General features: G+C 42.1%; 1 protein-coding gene across 36 annotated transcripts in view; it reads right to left on the bottom strand.

Moving 5' to 3' along the window:
• Positions 1-23,516, bottom strand: part of NRXN3 (neurexin 3) — a 1,031,515-nt gene that overhangs the window by 701,535 nt on the left and 306,464 nt on the right. For all 36 annotated transcript variants that reach the window (XR_010988607.1, XR_010988609.1, XR_010988608.1 and 33 more), the window contains 2 exons: positions 10,776-11,214; positions 5,098-5,481 (listed from right to left, as the gene is read on the bottom strand). Coding sequence is in view for 33 of the 36 variants with exons in the window: in XM_068148688.1 (XP_068004789.1) it covers positions 5,098-5,481; positions 10,776-11,214 (823 nt within the window). In the remaining 3 variants the exon portion in view is untranslated. The remainder of the gene's footprint in view (positions 1-5,097; positions 5,482-10,775; positions 11,215-23,516) is intronic.

The raw sequence follows: 23,516 nt of genomic DNA, 5'->3' as shown, positions 1-23,516 counted from the left end.
GGAATGATCAACAATAATATGACTTTCTTTGGCCTAAAGCAATCTGATTTTTAGTTGTCTTTTTCTTTGTGTCCTTGCTGAGCTTTTGCCTTCTGCAGTCTCACAGCGTTTCAGCAGAAGGAAAGCACACAGAGAGCTTTCAGGGTTCACAGAACAGACCTCATGCTCCCTTTTGAGCTCGTGGCATTTTCACTGCAGCTACAGAAAATAGCTAATGTGAACACAAAATACATTCCCCTCCTCCTGCTTGCTTAATGCCAGGGCATGTAGTCATTTTCAGGAAAGTCCACAGGTTGTGAGGAGGTACCCTGCTGTCACAGCAAAGCAGTACATCATCCTCCATGAGCCAGATCCTGACTACTACTTCTAATACTTTGAGCGCAATTAACAGGGGGCTGCAGTGACCTAATGCTGCAACTGATGTCAAGTATTAACAAATTAGAAGCCAAAGGGTACAGAAAACATCAAGTACTTAAAAAACACTAAAGATCCTTCACAGTAGTAGCACCATCCTCCTGCATATCTGTAATGCCCCTCTAGCCCTTGCTGATAAGACTTACAACTCATTCTAATTTACACTGGGTTCAAGTATGAGAGAGTAGTCCACATTCAACAGGATGAAACATGCTACTCATTGCATTGGGGGATCCTTTTTGTCAATTATCCCAAAGTCTGCCCTATGTCCAATGGCTGGAAAGCATCTGGGAAGCACTCCCATGAGCTTTCAGATATTTGATATTCTTTAGCTCATCAAAGCATCTAGCAAAACGGCTGACCTCTTGAAGCAAGAGGCTGCGTAGCAGACACTGTCCTCCAATACTCCTTTCTAAAGCTCTAGGATACAAGAACGATTAAACACTAATTACTACCAGTATAAGCTCCAAGCTTTTTCCTTTATTGTCTGACACATCTCAACCCAAGACCTTGCAACTCAGTATAAAGCTTCAACATGTATATGAAATCATAACTTCCATCACAAATCCACTTCTCTGTGCCTGCCATTCATTTCAGAGCTAGTCAGAATCTGCCTTTCAGTATAGAAGTCTTTGGGGCACAAATAAATCTTGCTCTCCACCATACACACTCTAATCAGATATAACAGGAGCTCAGGAGAGCTCAGAAAGCAGGGGGAGGCAAGATAGTTACCATATTACAAGGCACTCAGAGCATCACTTGCAGGAGGGTTTGTATCCTATTAGCTTCCTTTCTATTTTCTTTGTTTTATGCCCCCACTCCAAACAAGACATCCTCTTTTTTGTCAGTCTGGTAGCATTGGCAATTTGGCACTATCAATGCCTTTGCAGAACAGGCAGTTACCTTCTGGATTGCAGCAATACTGAATTATCAGATCAGAATTTCCACATAATCAATAAAAAGAGACAGGCAAAGAAACGACATAGTATCATAGTATCACAGTATCACTAAGGTTGGATTAGTCAGGGTTTGAAGGGACCACAAGGATCATCTAGTTCCAACCCCCCTGCCATGGGCAGGGACACCCCACACTAGATCAGGATGGCCAAAGCCTCATCCAGCCTGGTCTTAAACACCTCCAGGGACAGGGCCTCGACCACCTCCCTGGACAACCCATTCCAGGGTTTCACCACTCTCATGGTGAAGAACTTCCTCCTCATGTCCAGCCTGAATCTCCCCACCTCCAGCTTCATTCCATTCCCCCTAGTCTTATCACTACCTGAGATCCTGAGAAGTCCTTCCCCAGCCTTCTTGTAGGCCCCCTTCAGATACTGTAAAGCCACAATAAGGTCTCTTTGGAGCCTTCTCTTCTCCAGACTGAAGAGCCCAAACTCCTTCGGTCTGTCCTCATAGGAGAGGTAAGGCAACAGATATAGGAGACATAAGGCAGCAGATCACACTATTGCTGTGACTTTCTCCTGAGAAGCAAATAGTGCTCTCCACTGGCTGCACAAGGAACACAGACATTTAGGACAGGTTCTCGCTGTCAGGCTTCTACATTTTTCATCGGATAGTACTTATCTGAAGCATCTAAAGAAGGTCACAGAAACCTTCAGGTTGGAAAAAACCCTCAGGATCACCAAATCTAACCAATAACCTTACTCTACAAAGTTCAACCCCTAAACCATATCCGCAAGCACCACATCCAGCATGACTTTGAGTTTATGCCCCTTGCAAAGCTTGAGGAGTCATATTTCCCAGCCTTATAGACAGACACACCACCATTCTCTTTCAGCTGCTCCTGTGGAACCTCTGGTTTCAGAAACTCATCTGAGCACTGCTATTTTTATGGTAGCTCCTTAATTTTAACAGTGGCTCAAAAAGGCTCTTCTCAGATATGATTTCCAGCACTGTCAGTCTGTACTAATCCAAGTATTAGAGAAGCATTTATGGAAACATAATAGATACCAGGGAGTTCAAGGATTTCAGAAAATAAGTAATTAACAGGTGTTTTACCTGGGCAGCACAGCTCTGATAGAAGGTGTGAAATGGGGACTACATCTAGATATTTGCCAGTATTTGCTGCTGCCTTTGCTTGGCATCACAGCCTGGCACTGAGTACTTCTAGCCCATGAAGCCCATTGCACTTTCATCTCCTCTCCCTTCTGTGTCACCCATCGCTGGCTACAGAGTTAAAGGGAAAGATAACCTCACAAGCAGGTAAAGTGAGATTTACAAAGGCTGTGAAGAGTCTTCCTTAGCTGAAGTACTTTGTCTCAGCATTTCTAGAGATGAAACACTGTTGTCTATTCACTTCCAGCTTCTATGGCAAGGACCTGCATACAAAGGTATTTGACAGAAGCCTTCACAATTTGTCTCCTAAGAATATTGTTTCCTGGTTAGTACGTGAAAAACATAGCTACTGAATCAACTGGAACAGTCCTACCAGTACTTTTGACTCCCTACTGTACCTCACCTTGGGTGGGAGTCATATCGCAGAATCACAGAATCACCAAGGTTGGAAGAGACCTCAAAGATCATCAAGCCCAACCTGTCACCACAGACCTCATGACTAAACCATGGCACCAAGTGCCACATGCAATCCTCTCTTTAATACCTCCAGAGATGGTGACTCCACCACCTCCCTGGGCAGCACATTCCAATGGCGAACAACTCTCTCAGTGAAGAACTTTCTCCTCACCTTGAGCCTAAACTTCCCCTGGTGCAGCTTGAGACTGTGTCCTCTTGTTCTGGTGCTGGTTGCCTGAGAGAAGAGACCAACTCCCTCCTGGCTACAGCCTCCCTTCAGGTAGCTGTAGACAGCAATAAGGTCTCCCCTGAGCCTCCTCTTCTCCAGGCTAAACAATCCCAGCTCCCTCAGCCTCTCCTTGTAGGGCTTGTGCTCAAGGCCTCTCACCAGCCTTGTTGCCCTTCTCTGATGAACTGCTCTTTGCCATGTCTCACCCCATCCTTCCTGTGCGTTTTCAGTTACTCCAAGGAGGTACTCCATTGCCCTTAGAAGCTATGACAATTTAATCTGGACAAATACTGACTACCTATTAGAAATAGCAGCACTTCTTGTTACCATATCTGTCCAAAACCTAATCGCACAACAACTGGCCAAAACAATTTCCAAACCTGTGCTTCAGAAAACCTCTCATGTTTTCCAGAGCCTTCAAATCCAACATAATCTATAACAGAAACAGTTAAGCTGACATTGGCATAGCCAATGCCCACAAAGCTTACATTTTCACCCATGTCCTCACAGCATGGATGGAACTTTAAGCTGTTTTAAGCACCACTGATAATTAAATACTATCGCTGCTTGGGGCAGCCTGTTACAAACAGCTGGACAACAGATGCTTTATGAATGGTCACAGATCTTGTGCTGTAAAAGCTAAAAACTCCATCCAGTCTATAGGAAAAATTTTGGTCATTAATAGAAGTCTTCTGCAAAGAAGAAAATCCTCTGGAGAGTGAATGGATTACAAATCTCAGTCCTGCCTAATATTTTATGCCCTGCACGTAACTTTCATGATCTTTCTCACAAGTGGCACAGTATTATGATCAATATTTAAAAATGCATGAGAGGGACACTGAGTGGGAAAGGAGCTTCTGTAATGTTTATAGCAGTAGCTCAAAAATATCCAAACTTCCAGTTCTAAGACACATACTATAACCATTAGGCCATGGTGCCAAGTAAGGTAATAGAAAGAAGGGGCTGAAAGTCCTAAAACACTGCTAATGGTTCACAGTTAAATCTTGGGCGTGCCATGAGTGCAATTCAGCCAGAATGCAGTGCTAATGGCCAAATATTAACAGCAAGATTAGCCTCAATATAACACTCTTTAGGGAGTATTTTCTTTTCTAAGTGATCTTAGCCCCAACTGTTGGGTTTTTTTTTTTTAAACCACTCATCTACCTCAGTGTGAGAGTGGCATCAGCACAATAAGGATAAAAACAACTAAGGCAAGCACCTGGTATCTGAGAAATAGATAGTTCTGATATCTTCCATTAGTAAATTCCTTTCTGTGTGGCCTAGAACACATATGTTCAGCCTGCTTGTACCACCAGTACTTGTGCCACCTATTTCTGATCACAAGTGTTTAAATCACCAAACAGAATGTGTAATAATAAGATTTGGAGAATGTTCCACCATCTCCTACATTTTGCCTCATCAGAGTCAAATCTGGAGAATGTTGCTGTTAACTCTCCATCTTCAGCTGGCTTTACCCTAAAACAGCCAAGGACATCCCATCATGCAAAAAAATAGGGGAAGGCAGTACTGGGATACATCTCCTGCCCCATGCAAGAAAAATCTCCCTAACTCCAGTTCAGACTTGGTACGCTTCCAGTAATTTGCCTGGGACTTCTCACATGCAGCAGCATTCTCTGCCTTAGAAGATTAATTATACTCGGCCAAAGAAACTCTAGAACGTGAAGACAAGACCTTCAGAAGGCTTAGAGAGTGAAGTTGTAGATGAAGAAGGTAAGCTCATGAAATGAAGGTGGAAAAGACCGGAAATAAATGTTCAGGGGAAAAAGCTTTCATAGCATGGAGCCTGGAAATGAGCAATGGGAAAACAAGGGGCACAGGAAGGTCCCATGGAAACACCTGATCTTATTGTAGTTCTCCTGCACAGCTTCAAAAATGTGTAACTAAGGTCAGAAAACACAGCTTACCTCGCTCACACGTTCTACCCCAGTAGCCAGTGCCAGTGCAGTCACAGATGAAGCGGTTCCAGCCGTCCTTGCAGACTGCGTTGTTCTTACAGGGGTAGCTGTCGCACTGCTTGGTGCTGAGGCGGGAGCAGGAGGACTTGACTCCTGCAGCATTCTGCGCCTCTGCCAGCTGTCGGATGTTCTTGCTTCTCCCATCAATGAACAAGTCTCGGATACAGCCCACATAGCCATAGTTCAGCATTGCTGTCCAGAGCTCAGTGGGAAGGATGAGACCTGCCCGGTTCTCGGGCAGCCCGCCGAGGTACATGTCACCTTCCAGATCTAGGATCTCACTCTCCCCACTAGCAGTGAATGGAGTGCGTCTGCTGTTCACTGATATAGTACCTAAAGGAGAAGGAGAAGGAGATGTCAATGCTTTCACTCAGAAGCCCCAGTCTAGTTCATTTCTTTTCCAATAATTGAGTTCAGCACAGGAGCGTAAAGATTCCTCCCTACCCAAATGCACTAACAGAAACAGTGTCTCTCCTGATGAACCACAGGCCATAACTATTTCCATTCAGTGACTGATCATCATGTTCTGTAGCTCAACTTGCATTATAAGGGTACAACAGCTAAATAACAATATATAAAACCTGAGCATTATTCAACAGTATCATTCATCCAGCAAAGCAAAGAACTACTGAGAACATACAGGAGTTTGTTCAGGTATTAGGACTAGAGGGTAAAAGCATCTTAATTCACACTACATAGCTCTCCCAGAAAACACTACATCAGTTCTTCCACAGGTGGCTCTAGAGGATAGGACTAAATAGAACCTCATCAAATTTGTAGATGACATCAAATTGAGGAGAATGGTTGGAGCATTGGAGGAGGCACAGGGCTACCATTCAAAGAAATCTTTACAAGGTGAAGAAAAGGATTGATAGAAATATTTGATGTAAATAAGAACACTAAATATTAAGTCCTATACCTGGAGCAGAACAACCTCTCACACAAGTACAGGCTGGAAACCAGATGGCTAAGGAGCAAATTTGCAGGAAAGGACCTAGGGATATGACAGACACCAATTTGAACGTGAGTGAGGAGTGTGCACTTGCAGTGACAAGAGACACTGATCACAGGTTGCAGCAAGGAAAACTCCAGCTCCACAGAAACATTTTTCACCACGAGGGTGTCAAACATGGGAACAGAAATATTGCAGAGGTGGTGGAATCATCACCTGAAGGCATTTAAAATGCAAATGGACACAATTCTGAAGAAAGCTCACCTAGATTTCACCAGAGTTTGGACCAGAAATCTCCAGAAGCCTGTTCCATAATAAATTATCCTATAGTCTCACAAAGTTAAGTATTCTGACTTCCATTTACAAACAGGAAGATTGAGGTAGAGAAAGAGAAAGGTTATCTCTGAAGAACTGTAGTAGATTCCACATACTCCAAGCAAGATGTGGGAATACTGCACTGAGGCTATTCCTACATAGTTCAAGAAATTATCCCAGCATATAAAATAGTCAGAGCACACAACACAAATATAATCAGAAAACATGAACCAGGTGCAGAGAAGCCAAGTGACTTGTTTGGAGTCAGACAATGCATGCCAAGGTAAACAGGAAACATAATGCAGATGTCTCCTATCACACAGCAGCATATTCTTCAGAAGAGTGATGGGAACACCTGCCCACTAGACACTTAGCTAAAATTCAGCAATTCCTTCTCCCTATCTATAAATCATTGCATCCACTTGCCTTGTCATTAAGATAGTTTGACCTCAAAGACAACTATCTAAGCTTCAAGATTAATTCCACAATTGCGTTTTTATCATGCACCCCTACAGTTAAAGTGAGGTAGTTTAGTTAATAGAGTTGGCTCCATTTTATGTCTCTGTGAATGTGTAGTCATGTGCACATGCTTCTTCTTCGGTTATAATAGGTGTCTTCTTAGAGAACAGCACACATGACACAAACAAGGTATTCCACGTGTGTGCTGTTCAGTAATAATTTAGGAATCATGTCAGAAGGTGGCAGAGTGCCAGAAGCAACAGAGGCATTACAAATTAAAGGCTCAAAGAGAACATTGGTTATTTGATGAATCATTTTGTAAAAACAAACTGCAGCACCACAGACATTTTCCCCTTTATACACTAAGAAAAGAGAAGATGTGACAATACATCCACAGTCATAACGGCAAGGTGTCATGGAGCCACAAGATCACAGCCTCCCTTTCAGTACCTCCACTGTTACTCTTCAAAAGCAGTATGGGGAGTACATACTACTTAAAAGCCAAAATACTAGAAGGCTGAGCTCCAGACAGTTACTACTATGGAAAAAAAATACCCCAAACAAAAATCACCTGCAAAAACCACAGAGGTAAAGAAGCCCTCCAAAAGAGAAGAAATAATGGATACCAAGGAGAACTTTAACACCTGGAGAAAGAATGTGAGATGATGAAAGAAAATAAGCTAAAGAGAGCCTAAACTTTCTGCTAGTTTATGTACCCTGCAATTATTCCTCTAAGGAGACGGTACTTGTTCAGATGTACAGCACTTTTAAGAACAAGCTGCTGAGATGGAGAAATTCTAAATTGAATTCTGAATTGAGCAGTTACACGAGCTGACAGCTTTCTCTGTGTGTTTTAGGAGTTTGGGAGTTTGGTTTGTTTTTCACAAATCTCATGTTTGCAATTCTGTTTAAGTAGCTCAAATCCCATCTTGAAAAATTAGAAACATCTAAGCATCCTCTTGCCAGTCTTTTAGGTGCTTTGTGCAGGGCTACAGAACAAACAGACCAAAAGATCACTGACAGCAGAATTAGTATACAAAGCAGTGCACTTATGCAGTCATAAACCACACCTTCCAGTAATTTTCAGCATGAGTGGGTTTTGTAGCCAACGACCATCTGAAAACATTGTTTTGTGTAAGGTGCTCAGTGTTCCTCAGCTAGAAATTGTGACAGGTTTTACCCACACTTTGTAGAAGCTTCCCCCCAAGGACATAAAGGGTACAGGACGTTAGGTGTCTGTGTCCACACTGTGAGCTTGACAGCTTTTGCTGTTTGGGCAATCAGCAAAGAACAAAGCACAATCAAAGTATACACAAAGCCTAAGGGTATGTCTAGAGGTGGCAGAGCACAGCTTGAACACAACTGCCAGGCTTCTCCAACATTTGTGCTCCTGCACTGATACATTTCAGGAGTGAATATTTGGATTTTTAGGCTACTTTACTGAAGTTTTGGACTATACAGAAATGAGAAGAAGGGGAGAGATGACTCCTAATAAAGGCCTGGCTGCCTTAGTAATTAGAATCATAACACCTAGGTCATTAGCTCATTAAACCCAAATGGCTGCTTAGTAGCCTACATTAAGGAAGTTCATTATTTCAGTTTGTTTTCTAGATGATGGTCATCCATATTTTAAACCAATTTACATAAATCCCCATGAGGCATCCATTGTCTGCACATGAGAGAAAAGCCATTAACTAAACAAGAAGAGATCCTGAACTTCTTTCTTATACCTACCAAAAGCACCACTGGAGAAGAGAATAGAATAGAATAGAATAGAATAGAATAGAATAGAATAGAATAGAATAGAATAGAATAGAATAGACCAGACCAGACCAGACCAGACCAGACCAGACCAGGTTGTAAGAGACCTTCAAGATCATCGCATCCAACCCATCATCCAACACCATCTCATCAACTAAACCATGGCACCAAGCACCCCATCAAGTCTCCTCCTAAATACCTCCAATGATGGCAACTCCACCACCTCCCCAGGCAGCCCATTCCAATGAGCAATCAGTCTCTCTGCATAGAACTTCTTCCTAACATCCAACCTAAACCTCCCCTGGCACAGCCTGAGACTGTCTTTTTCTGGTGCTGCTCTGGTAATAGTGGTTGACACTGGCTTAACATATGGTGTAAAAAAATCAATCCCAGTATCCTGATTTTCTGGGAAGAGAAGACACAAGGGCCATTAATCAAGTACTCATCATCAGCAGAAAGTGTAATTTAAAAATAAAAGAGAGAGAGAAAACAAGAATGCAAAAATTTGTTCATTGTTGAGCAATGTGCTTTTAATTAAAAAATCTGTTGTCTTTAATCAGTGTTTAGAACACCACAAACCTCCCAAGAGACAAACAAGTTAGTCTTACAACCTTGCCCTCCAAATAGCAGTGACACCTGCCACACCCCCTAGTCCCAATGAACACCTGTCACTCTTCCTAGGTTTTTTACAGACTTTCTTACCAAAGAGTTTAGTGTCACTTACATTTCTTTTCCTTCTGCAGTTGCCTCTCCAGGGACTCGACAGTCTCCAAATGAGCAAGCAAAACTGAAAGCAGTACTGAATGCAACTAATTGAGTTTACCCTTGGAAGTTAATTAAATTTTAGCTACTCTAAAGAAATCAAAGTTCCATTTATTTATTTTTTTTTATTTATAGCTTCCTTTATAAAATGTTCCTACCGATGTCTTTTGGAGATAGCAATATATAGCCACATATATTAACTCCTAGTACAGCACCATGCCAAATACAAAGAAACTCCTCACATCATCAAAGGAAAGAACTAGCTTCAGGCAAAGACCTGTTCAAACAGCTAGGCTTTGCATGGTATCTGAAAGTCAGCTCTTTTGAAAACACAAGGGAAGCAAATTCTAGCACTGCATTATCTCTACTGATGGCATTCAGCAACTGGAAATATAAAATGAGAGCACCAAACAAATCCCAAATCTACTTGCAAATGTAAGCAAAATTCCTTCTGAAGGGATTTGTGGCCAGGCTTTGAGATCCCAATGGTCCAGGAAAAATTCTAGTACAATTGTTTGCATATTCTTAAGATGAAGTTAGAGTATTTGATAATTTTGCTTCCTTACACAGTTTCAGAGTATATAACAAGCATGTTAGCTTTATAACTAGCACTAGAAACAAACAAAATACTTCTTCATGATCTCATGGTAGGTATACTATTAGAACTAAACCACATTTTTTAAAAGAAGAAGCAAATAAAAGGAACATCCACTCAGCTTTTAAGAACTTAAGAAGAATTTAGCATCCAAGAGAGAGGAAGAAAGTCTAATTGAAAAATGCAAGATACTAAAGGAAACAAAATAGGATGAAAAAGTTGATGTGTCAACATCATTTTGTCACTGCTTATGCCCACTACTTTTATTTTCATCGTGACAAGGTCACAAACCCCTGCTCTTCAAAGACAGAAGACCCAAGAGAATATGGCAATATTAGGTTACAGCAACAAGTTTTCATTTATTTTCTACTATGTTTCTTTCAAACAGAAACCCAAAGTAGATTAGTAGATTAAAGAATTTCTCAAACCAAGAACAAAATACCAACAGTTCTGAAGGACCTCAAACTCTACCATGGCCTACAAAGAACTCATCACTATAATTATGTATGCAATTATAAAGGTAGGTCCAGAGTATCTGAAGTCTGCAAATAAAATATTAATAGCATACTTCTGTGATGCACTACCCAAAGCTCACCCTAAACATTTAATGAAAACCTAGGCATTCACTTCTTTGCTTTGGTGGATAAACATCACTGGAATAACACAAAGTTTTTTTAAGAAAGTGACTCATATCTAGCAGGTTTTGAAGCTTCTGAGATTTAATACACAGCTCTAGGTCTGAATCTAAAAGATGAATCTACTTAAGAAAAAGTCACCACTGACCTGATCTTCCATCTCGTTGGATATCCACATGATACCACTCTCCATCATTGGCTTTTTTCTGTGTGGCCTTCACTTTAATGGTCCCAGAGCCCATGTCCAGCAGTAAGTAGAGGTTCCCATCCAGAAGCTCAACTGCAAAGAAATCTACCTTTGTATTCTTCTGGCTCCTAGCATCTTTCCTTTCCTGAGGCTTGCCATGGGTGAAAAGGATAAGTCCATTGGGTTCAGTGGTTCGGAAATCGAATGAGATGGAACCCATCCTCTTGGTATTCCATTTAGGCAGACTAATATAGGCCTCAGGTGTCTCAAAGCTGATGGGATCCAGTGTAGCCACATTCTCACACACAAATTTCACTTCTCCATAGATCTTCATCTTAGTGTCACCAATCCGTGCCAAGCGAGACAGCTCCAGACGAATGTCGTTATTCTTATAAACAACCTGTCAGACACAAGGTGAAATATCATACATCAACCCTGCATACAGTGCAAATACCCCAATTGCTTTCAGCCATGTGAGATAAACTTCTCCTAAAAGGTAGAGGAAAGCAGAAAGGATATGATGCAAGAGTCTGACATGATGAGAGGGAGAAAGCACAGCTAGGAATACGTATAGAAGTGACAGGAATGGGAACTTTGGAGTGACTATAGATAATGGAGACATTTACAGAAAAGAGAATTAACTAGGTTGGAAAAGAGCTTTGAGATCATTGAGTCCAACCTATCACCCAACACCTTCTAATCAACTAAATCATGGCACTAAGTGCTTCATTCAGTCTCTTTTTAAACACTTCCAGTGACGGTGACTCCACCACCTCCCCGGGCAGCCCATTCCAATGGCCAATCACTCTTTCTGTGAAGAACTTCTTCCTAGCATCCAGCCTAAACCTCCACTGGTACAGCTTGAGACTGTGTCCTCTCATTCTGTCACAGGTTGTCTGGGAGAAGAGATCGACCCTCACCTGGATACAACCTCCCTTCAGGTAGTTGTAGATGGCAATAAGGTCACCCCTGAGCCTCCTCTTCTCCAGGCTAAGCAACCCCAGCTCCCTCAGCCTCTTCTCATAGGGCTTGTGCTCCAAACCCCTCACCAGCCTCATTGCCCTTCTCTGTACACCTTCCAGCAAGTCAACATCTTTCCTAAACTGAGGGGCCCAGAACTGGACACAGTACTCAAGGTGTGGCCTAACCAGTGCTGAGTACAGGGGCAGAATGACCTCCCTGCTCCTGCTGGCCACACCATTCTGATGCAGGCTGGGACGCCATTTGCCATCTTGGCCACCTGGCCACACTGCTGGCTCATGTTCAGACAAGCAGGCAGAAGAGAACATTTAACTGAAGGAGAGTGAGAACAATTAACTCTACCACAGGCCCACTCTGCTGTAAAAGCTTTTGTACATAAAATACAGTATGTTATCTAATATCATGGTGTTATATTTGCATAAATTCCACACAAAATACATAACAAAGTGTAACCTCCCTGTCCATCTCTGCTGGCCACAGCAGGGAACTGCACCACCACTGTCATTTCTCTATTACTCTCATAAGCCCACTTAACTGCTAGGAGAGAAACGCAAAAAAATGTAAACATGTTGCTGTTAACTGTTGGTGATTGCCCTGTGCCACCTGAAGAGCTACAAGAGAAAATAAGTGAAGATTTAAAATCTCTCTGGCCAAGAAGTCTTAGATCACTCCAGGCAAACATTTGCTACGGAGATACCTGCTTAGCTTACCCTCATTTCAAGAAACCTATGCTTGACAGTGCTAACAAATAAAAGCCTGTATATAAAGCAGTGTCTGGATCCTCTGCCTCTCAGGAATAAGCACCGGAACTCTGGACTCTGTGTTGCTCCATGGATGGAACGTAGCTAAGAGAAGGGTCCAAAATTGGCAAGCGCTCTTGAGCATGCCTGGCTCGCTCAGGAGAGTACACCACCTATGCTTCCCTTTTTCACAGGTACTGGATCAACGCCTTACAAAGAGGCTCCATACCATTCTCACAACTGTAGAAACTGTATTTCCTCTCAGTCCCCTTCCTCTCAAGCCCGAGATGGCACATACAGCAAGCAAAACCACTTTTGCCACCAGCACAATTTTGATTGACCTTGTTTTCTGCACTAGCAGTGAGGACTATCTCTTCTAAGGAGTTACTATTTTAAAATATTTTGTGTCTATTACATGTAGCACATACACACACACACTTGATTTCTGCTTTTAAAAGGCTAGCAGGATGAGTTGTCAACAATTTGCTATGGAAAGAAAAGGGAAAGGATATATGCATTGTTAATTTTACAAACAGGATGGTGAAGTCAGAGAAATGAGTGTGCAGTAAATATTAAAAGGTATATGAGAAAGAATGAGGGAAAACATTCTAAAGTAGGTGACCTCAGGATGGAGAATAGGTTAAACCACAATTCAACATATTTGTGGCAAGTGAAAGGTTTCTAGCCTTCCCTAAGCATTAAAGAGAACTTCCCCAATGCAGCCAGTGTTGCACTAAATTTTTCTGTTGTGAAGGCAAAGTACTACATTGAGTGAAAGGGTAAGACCCATTTGGAGTCAGTGAACATATCTGCAGTTCCTCCCAGCAGAGGAAGTATTGACCCACGATAGCTTGTACTGGTCCAACTGCCAATAAAGTGCTCTGCCCTCCCCTCACAGAGACTTCAAAAACTTCAAGTCCATCAATATCTGTAACAAAAATCAAATATATTTTCAACTTGTGAGACTGCAGTAGTTGAATTCTATGGATTAACCATGCCAAATGGTCTCGCTAGACAGACACATATCTTCTTCCAGTGACTCATGACAGCTGTGCTTTACAGCCTTCCCCTCTTGCCACATAACGAGGTGCACCTCAACCAGACACTAGTTCTGAGCACTGCATGAAGTCCTGTCTCTGCATCTCAAGGAATCACAGAAGCTGAAGGTAGAGAGGAAAAGAAATAGAACAGATAATGAAGTGTGATACTTTATGAGGACAGCCTGAAGTGTCCAGTTCTAGGCCCCTCAGTTTAGGAAAGATGTTGAGTTGCTGGAGTGTGTCCAGAGAAAGGCAACAAAGCTGGTGAGGTGTTTGGAGCACAGCCCTATGAGGAGAGGCTGAGGGAGCTGGGGTTGCTTAGCCTGGAGAAGAGGAGGCTTGGGGGAGGCCTTATTGCCATCTACAACTACCTGAAGGGAGGCTGTAGCCAGTTGGTCTCTTCTCCCAAGCAACCAGCACCAGAACGAGACAACACAGACTCAAGCAGCACCAGGGGAGGTTTAGGCTGGATGTTAGGAAGAAGTTCTTCACAGAAAGAGTGACTGGCCATTGGAATGGGCTGCCCAGGGTGGAGTCACTATCACTGGAGGTGTTTAAGAAGCTAGACTACAAGAGGCACTTTAAGACTAGATGAGGCACTAGGTGCCATGATTTAGTTGATTAGATGGTGTGAGGTGATAGGTTGGACCCGATGATCTCAATGGTCTTTTCAACCTCGTTAATTCCGTTCTGTTCTATTTGGAGAGGACTGAGAAAAAAATACATAAATTATTGAAGTTCATACAAGATGGAAAAGTGGAACTGCTTTTTGTCATATCCAGCAATAATAGAACTAGAAGCACTCAGTGGAACTTGTAGGATATCCATTTAAAATGGATTTCTAGAAATACTTATTTACATAGAGGGTAGTGACTTCTAGAACCTGGGGCCAAAGAGGAGGTCATGAAAGAAGAGTGTGACAGTGGGCTCAAAAAGAAACAGAAAGATAAATAGTCAACAAATCCACAAACTGATATTAAAAGGAAAAGGAAGGGATGGACCATCTAATAATCCTAATCCCACAGCAGTGGATGCTGGGGGAGTGTAAAGGAAATGCACTACAGATAGTTGCTACATCCAGGTGCTCTCCCTAAACAGTGTTTACAACTGTCACTACTGAAGTAGAATAGTGGGTAAATGACTGTGGGTGACTGTTCTTCAGGCCCACTACAGCTTTTCTCACATTTTTAGTGAATCTATATATATGGATTCATCTATGACTCCAGGTGCACACTCTACTCCTTGTCCCACTGCAGGGGTAGCCTTTGAAAGAACTTAAATGGAAATGGGTTACATTTCCAGACAGAACGCTTCTGCCAGCAGACACATACAAGATTTCCTAACTGCTAAAACTCCAGTGCAATGCCACATTTTTGGTTTCACCCCAATGTAGAGTTGCATTGGTGGGCAAGAGAATGCCAGGCCTGGAAATATTGTGATTTTAATTCTCCTAACATAGGAGAATTGCCTTTATGGGATACTACTAACAGTTGCTCAAACCAGCATCCCTCTAAATTGTATCTTGACCCAGCCCTTCCACATAGGAGTGTGGTGGAACACCCTACATGTGATTGATGGCTGGTGCTGGGTTGTATCTAGCTATGCATATAGCTATGACTCAATGATCTACTTTAAGCAGCCTCTGTACATTGCTGGTAGAAGGTATATGATCACATATGATCACAGCTTCTAACTCTCAGCTGAGCCACATACAGGTTACATCTCCCTCTTTCACAAATTCAGTACTTGAGCAACAATTCCCAGCTCTTCTGGGAAAAAGCAGAGGGTTGACCTCTGTGTTTATTTGGGGTTTGCTGCAGATTGCTTTGTATTTCATTAGCCATATCAGTACTGCAGCTGAAAAATCCTTGAGACAGAAGACTCTCAAAGGATCTAGAGAAAATTACATGGAGTTACTTGCAGCCCTAAAATTTACTAACAATGGAGGATCTGAGAGCAATTTTGAAAGAAAGGAAAAGAAAAACAAACATAAAAGAGGACTTAGGGAAGAGAGAAGGAAGGGTGTTAAACAGATAAAAAGAGTTCTGAATTCAGCCTTTTCAAATACACAGATCTACTCCAATCTGAATCTCTATTATCCAAGTGTTTGTTGTTCTACAGTTGTTTTCTCTAAAAACACCCAAAACCACAACCCAGCTGGAGGAATTTACAAAATACCTGTCTTTAATGAAAAAATACAAGTATTTATGTAGCTGGCTTGAGGTACCATTGACAGCCACAATTAGACCTCAGGATTCACAGATTGCATCAGGTAGGAAGGAACCCTCAAATGTTTAGTCCAATGCCCCTGCAGTGAGCAGGGACACCTCCAACTGAATCAGACTGCCCAGAGCCGCATCAAGTCTGATCTTGAATGTGACCAGGGACAGGGCCTCAACCACATCCCTGGGCAACCTGTTCCAGGATTTTATCACTCTCATTGTATAGAACTTCTTGAAGTATATTCATGTGCACCAGAACTTTAAGCACTATAAACAGGCGAATCCTGAGCAAGAATAGAGACAACACCACCCCTGACTTGGATAACGAAATACTAAGGCAGCTTCTGATATCTGCAGTTCAATTGTTAAACCAAGGGTTCGAGAAGAAGGAATATAATTAAATGATTGAAATGCATGTCCCACAGCAAAGAACATTCAAATTAACTCTGTTTAATAGGTAGAGGTTAAAGGGTGATTTGATTACAATCTATGAGTGCCTGTGCAGAAAATAGAATTCGACAATAGAGAGCTCTTCAATCCATGTGACAAAGGAATAATGGGATCCGGGGGCTAGAAACTGAAGTTGGAGAAATCCACAGTTTAAAATATTATGACTTATTTTTACATCAGGGTAATTTGCTGTTAAAATAATTTACTACAGGTTATGGTATGTTCTCTGCTACTGGCAAACTTTAAATTAAAATAGTACCTTGTTTTCTCTAAAAGATGTACTGAGACAGGAATTAATTATATAGCATATCAGTCTAGATAATCATAATGGCTCTTTCTGGCCTCATAACCTATGCATTTTTATGTTTTAATGAAAACAGCAGACTCTGCAGCGCAATTTTCCAGGGCAGATGAAACTTATCTTTCCCAAATGTTAAAAATGCCTGGTAAAGGAGAAGATGGCTGTGTCAGTCCTGATCTGCCTTAACACCAGTGCTTTCAGTGAGGCTTTATGTTTGTGATCCTCTCCTGCATCCTACTATTACAAAGGAAGGCAAGAAAAATGTCTGGGACAAAGCAATTTGGTTCTATAGGTCTAAACATTAAAGCTTCCAAAACTAGTTTCTTAGAGTTACCTGCTGCAGCCCAAAGAAGAAACATTCTGGTTTCACTGAGGAAGTTCTCTGCCAGTGGCATAATCTATCATATGTGTAACACCTACCTCAGTCTCATTTTAACAGCAATCTCTGAACTAACTTGAGGGCTTCTCAGGATATACCAAAATACTGACTGAAATCCGCATCTCTAACTCCAAATGAGGCCATGACTGTCCTCTCACTAGGGCACAGCCTTCTGGTGCCTACTCTGGGACACGGCTTCCATAACAATGTAGAAGTAAAGAACGCAATGAAAGCAGCGCTCATAAATTTGCCCTTTCATATCACATGGCTTTCTGAATGAAGCCAGTCTTGCTTGAGTTCACCCTGTGTCTGATATATGTGTCAGAGAAGGTGGAGGCCTAAGGGAGTCAAGGCAATGATTCCTGGTACAAACATACACAGCTACTTTACAGTTATTCCACAACAGAAGGTAAAAAAGAGCAAAGGGACGAAAATTATTACCAAAACCTATACAGAGAGCATCTGAAAAGTAACCTTTTCCTTTTCCATGAGCACTGCTTCTAAATAGACTCTAACAGAGGAATATTTTTGACTGTTCAAACCCTTTGTTTAATGAATTGGACCAGTATAGACAGTCACAATGGGAAAAGTCCAGATAGAAAATCTCTGGTAATCAGGAGTAGAATTTCTTGACATCTGAGATATTTTGAGGGATTAAAAAGATATACAGTAAATGGGGTTTCCTTTAAATCTGCTGAGACAGAAGAGTTTGTTCTAAACCAAACTAAAACAAATTGGCAATCTAGTTTTCAGGTTTCTTAAAAATGGCAGCTTTGCAATTCTAAAACATTCAAGGAATTTCTCTAGCTAAACTTCTAAGAAGCTTCACTTGTGAGTTAATGAGAGCTCTAATCAGATGGCTTTTCACAATGATGAAAAGCTTATCTCTGCAATCAAGTGAACATGCAGATAGAGAGGGAACAACAAAAGAGAGGAAAATTTATGTGCTAGATTTGGTCACTAGCCAATATAATCCTCTCCAAGCTGCTGCTATTAAGCAGGAAACGTGGGGGTTGGTGCAGGCTGAACAAGGAACAGCCACTGATAACCTGCTGAACTAGAAAATAACCACCATGAGGGGCAATAACCTGAGGGCTAAGTTTGGGTGGCTAGGAAGAGAACATCTGAAGTTCAGCCAGATTGTTCACCTATAGCCCCCTATGTATCATCAATTGCTTTTCCCTCTCACAGGCTCCTACCCTTCAACAACTGCCTGTATCTTTTCTCAGGAGAGCAAACAGCAAGATATTAAGCCTAGATCCTTACTAAAATTTCCTTAGAAGCACCTGCACTGAACCAGACAAGTTCCTTCAACTTAATAAATTAGTTTATCAGCTAGATAGCCAGAACTGTTTGTTTCTATCCTGCCCCAACCAGCAAGTACAAACACACTAGCTAATATGGTTTTCCTTGCATGTTTGGTATAGACTATGTATGCAGGATCCAAGGCTTCAGTGCTGGGTAACTGAAGCTGCTATAATTATTTAAAGAACTGTATGTGGACTGTGCATACCTGGCCTAAACATATGCGATGGCTCACTGGCATAGCAACTGTATTCAGGTAACAACTAAACACACTCATGATTCACCACATTGAAGTTCCTTTACCTGTCATGAAAAACAATAAATTAAACATTGATGAGAAATAACAGACTAAAGTAATGCAATCTTGCCTTTCACCTGAGTTGTGTTTGACAAAGAACATGTGTTTATCCAGTTAGAAGAACAGGAATACAGTGTGTAGAATGCTTAAACAATAAGGCAGAACTATTTCAAGCTCCTTTATATTTTTTCCACCTTATAAATCAATTATAGGTTCTGAATGACTTCAAGTTTTGTGGAAAAGTCCATAAGATAAGAAGAGGCTGATCTGGTTTCAGAAGACTTACAGGTAGATACAGAGAAACACTCCCTGAAGTAGGACATAAGGAGAAAGAGAAGAGAATCAAGGCAGGGTAGAATCTCTTTAACTGTTCTAATGAGAACATTTCCTTAACAGACAGTGAGGAGAGAGCAGCCAGGACTTCACTGTGGTCACAAATCTCCCTTAAGACAACAATTAAGCTGCTGCTTCTCATGAAGGACAAAGTGTGTTCACAGTTACTATAGAGTTAACACCAACCCAAATCATTCCCAGGGTATCCCAGAGCAGATCACGATCCATCTTGCTGTCTTTCAACTTCAAATATACCAAGATAAATTGCAAACATTTCTATCTGTGCCTTTTTGGAACAAGGTGGCAGACAACAGAGGGTACTGAGAGAACTGGCAGAAGTGCTCACCAAGCCACTTTCCATCATTTACCATGTATGTCATTCTTTTTGTCCTGAGACAGTGGAAGCAGAAAGGACTAAATAACCCCTCATGGTCCATTTCAGTTTTATTTTACAAGATTCTGTGTTGAGGGTGGGCCAGTACAATTGAAAACTGAATCTACCATGCAGCTAAAGACTTTGGTGGTGTTGAATGCACAGAACAGAGGGATAATCTTACATTAACACAATTCTGATATCCCATAAATTTGAAAAACTTAATTTTACAGATTAACTTCCTGGCCAGATGAAGATTTGACAGGGGTTCTTTAGTGTTAAAAAAGAAGAAGAAAAAAATATCATCCTCACAGAAGATTATTTATGAACATGCAGTAGTTGACTTCAATTATATTCAGCTCTGTATTGAGCTTACATAGACATTCACCAGTTACAGAATGCTCTGCTCCTCCCCAAAGCATCCTGAAATCTCAGATTTGTCTAGCTAGCACAAGCTAAATCTGTCTAGCTTGGTTCAGTGATGAGTATGTAAGGAAATGATTACTGTCAAGTGTCTTAAGTATTTCATCTGAAAGGCAGAGAGGAATTATTTTAGGATGGCCCCATTGATCATTTAAAGCTTCAACCTTATTACACAAGACACTGAAGACTGTATCAGACAATGACTTAGCAAATAACACTTCACTTAGCCATTTCATTGTATTTCAAATCCATCAAAGTTTGTGCAAGTACCAAAGACCTATCTCAACAAATAGATCCATTTAGCAGGGCTGGGTGAATGTTTCTATCAGAAAGGCTTTTTAAGACAGAATTCCATTTTCCTATCAGAGAATTATCAGTGAAATGCTCCTCTTGAAGCTGTTGCAACCCAAAATGGCATGTTTGTTTCGTCAAACTTAACAGAAAAGCTTTTGTATGAATGTTCCATTAACATAAAACAGGATTTTTCACAGCCTTGAGAAGAGGGCCTTGTGAACTTCATAAAGTTGAACAAGGCCAAGTGAAAGGTCCCGCACTTGGGTTGGGGCAATCCCAAGCACAAAACCATGCTGGATGATGAATGGATTAAGAGCAGCCCTGAAGAGGAGAATTTGGGGGTGACAAGAAGGTCAACATAACCCAGCAATTTGTATTTGCAGGCCAGAAGGCCAAATCAAAAGAAGTGTGGTCAGTGGGTCGAGGGAGTCAGAGGTGTCCTCTGCTTTCACAAGCCTCCATCTGGAGTACAGGATTCAGCTCTAGGGTCCCCAGCATAAGAAGGTCATGGATCCACTACAGACCAGAGGGGGACACAAAGGTGATCAGAGAACTGTAGTACCTCTCCCATGTGCACAGACTGAAGAGTTGTTCAGCCTGGAGAAGGCTTCATGAAAACGTTAGAGCAGCCTTACAGTACCTAAAAGGAAAAGCTGGAGACGCACTTTTTACAAGGGCATGGTGTGACAGGATAACAGATAACATTTTTAAATCCAAACAGGGTAGATTTAGATAAGATACAAGGAAGAAGTTCTTAACTGTGAGGGTGGTGAGACCCTGGAACAGATTGCCCAGAGAAGTTGTGGATGTTCCCTCCCCAGAAATGTTCAACACCAGGATGGATGGGGCTTTGAGGAACCATTCTGTGGTTCTGTAATGATGTTATGACTTTCCAGGCATTACATTTGTTTTCAACAGTGGTCTCCACTTTCCCCTCTGATCTGCAGTCTCTAGGGCAATATTCTCACCTGGTGACACATCAGTGTCCCAACTGACATCAGAAGAGACACATGACTGTTTTTCCACAAAGCAGCTTGACTAAATACTCTGGCCCTTATGGAAGAATGGGACACAATGGCTCTACAAGGTAGGTGTCACAATACAGTTTTTGTTAAACTAGATCCAGGGTATTTGGATGCAGCTCAATAATTAGTATGAAACAATTTGATTCAGGCAACATTAAAATGTTACACACAAATTCAATTCTGAAGTTTTGGGGGATTTTAATTTAAAAAAAAATCTTACCAGTAGCAGTGGAAACAAAAGTGAGCTGGAGGAACTTCCTTTGGGACAGAAAGCTTTCATTTCACTCAGCTTTCCATTTCATTGACAAAATGTGTTTTAACAAGAACACCAGCAGTTAGTCTGCTCTGAAATCACATTGCACACTTACAGGTATGCAGCTTTCCCCCACTACCTATCCTCCCTAGCCAATGAGCATTGAGCTTGCTTCACCAGAACACCTCTGGCCAGTACAAGAAGGTAGGTTGGTCTCCATATGCCAGTTGAGCACTAGTCTCACTGCCTAGGTTTCCAACGTGCTAGGCAAATTATGCCAACCTTAGTGGAATTTTCTATAGTTTTGTCCCTTGTCCAGCAAAAAAAAACAAACCATAAACATTTATCACAGTATCACAGTATCACTAAGGTTGGAAGAGACCTCAAGGATTATCGAGTCCAACCTGTCGCCACAGACCTCATGACTAGACCATGGCACCAAGTGCCATGTCAAATCCCCTCTTGAACACCTCGATGAATGGTGACTCCACCACCTCCCTGGGCAGCACATCCCAATGACTGACGACTCTCTCAGTGAAGAACTTTCTCCTCACCTCGAGCCTAAACTTCCCCTGACACAGCTTGAGACTGTGTCCCCTTGTTTTGGTGCTGGTTGCCTGGGAGAAGAGACCAACCCCTTCCTGGCTACAACCACCCTTCAGGTAGTTGTAGAGAGCAATGAGGTCTCCCCTGTGCCTCCTCTTCTCCAGGCTAAACAATCCCAGCTCCCTCAGCCTCTCCTCATAGGGTTTGTGCTGAAGGCCTCTCACCAGCCTTGTTGCCCTTCTCTGGACACGTTCAAGTTGTCTCAACGTCCTTCTTAAACTGAGGGGCCCAGAACTGGACACAGTACTCAAGGTGCAGCCTAACCAATGCAGAGTACAGGGGCACAATGACCTCCCTGCTCCTGCTGGCCACACTATTCCTAATACAGGCTGGAATCATTACATAATACAGGCCAGCATCATTACATGAGGTTCAAAGTGAGCACTGCCCAAAGTGTTAGAGCAACAGAGGAGGTATTTAGCAGATTTAGACCTAGTCTACATAAAGTAGTGTCACTGCAGCAGGATGGGGTCACTGTTCTTAGCCGCGTAATAGCAGCATAGGGTGCTGCATCCCACCCTGTGTCTCTCCCCTTCACCAATATCATGAAGCTCACTGGGGCACTGGTGTCTCTTGCCATCTGCAGTGGTAGTAAAATTCAGAGGCATGCCTGCAGCTAGGCTCTCCTGTGAAGGGGCAAAGACACTGGGGGTGTGCTGAAGAAGGATAGCACAATCCCACTTCTGGCATCCTCTCATAGTGCACCACACAGGTCTAGGTGGGCTGGGGAGGAGGTGGTCTGTTTCCACACACCCAAACAAATACTAAGGGTCTCTAAACTTTTTTTTTTTTCTTTTTTTAATATTTCTTAGTGCCCTGTGCAGAAAGCTGCCCACATGAGCATCTCTTCAGGATCGCTTTGCTCACCTCTGTTCACATTAGAAGGCATGGAACAAATTCCAAACCCTCCACAGGTAGGATGCCCCAAACATTTATCTGGACTCATCCTTATGCTGTGCAAAACAAGGGAGGTAACAAATTAAATGTTTGCTTGAATGCATGCTGGATGGGGCAGGGAAAATAACTCCCTATCTACAAGAGGCATCAAGAGAAAAGTACTGTCATCCTCTAACCCCACCTTGATGCTAGAAAACCTACCAGAAGCTCTTTTAGATCTTTCTCCTACATGTATCTAAAAACTTTCTCAGCTATTGCCTCCTGTTTTACAGTTTCCAGAACTAAGAAAAAGCAGAGAAGGGAGGGTTGGAGGTGGGGGAGGAGGAGGGGGTAAATGAAAAATAAAAATCTACCTTCTGTTTTGGACTGAGTCACCACAATGCCACAAAGTCTAGTGCATTTACACATTTAAAAATCACGAGGTTGCACCAGTCACAGCTTTAGTACACAGTGCAACATCATCTGAAACCAATAAAAAAAGACTGTGAATGGGACAGCTTCCCCTCATCTGCTCATATGGTCTTACCCGGCCTCCAGAGAAAGCCTTACTGACAAGACTGTTTTGCTAGTCCCTATCAGCTTTACAGGTTCTTGAGGAATAGTATTGCAGCAATGGAAAGAGCTCAGTGGTGCTGCCATAAGCCCACCACGGCTGTTGGTAAAATTTCACCTTCATTCGTTGCATTGATATGGAAGCTGTGAGCATGGAGTCTAAGTACAGTTGCTTCTGGGGGTTGAGGAGGGCAGGAAGCAGTCAGCACAGCCAGAACATTTTCCAGTGG

The sequence above is a fragment of the Melanerpes formicivorus genome, unplaced genomic scaffold, assembly GCF_026170545.1.
Source record: "Melanerpes formicivorus ecotype bairdi unplaced genomic scaffold, bMelFor1.0.p_v2 SCAF_17, whole genome shotgun sequence".
Taxonomy (NCBI): domain Eukaryota; kingdom Metazoa; phylum Chordata; class Aves; order Piciformes; family Picidae; genus Melanerpes; species Melanerpes formicivorus.
Note: the sequence above shows the minus strand (reverse complement) of the source record. Positions and strands in the feature narration are given on the sequence as shown.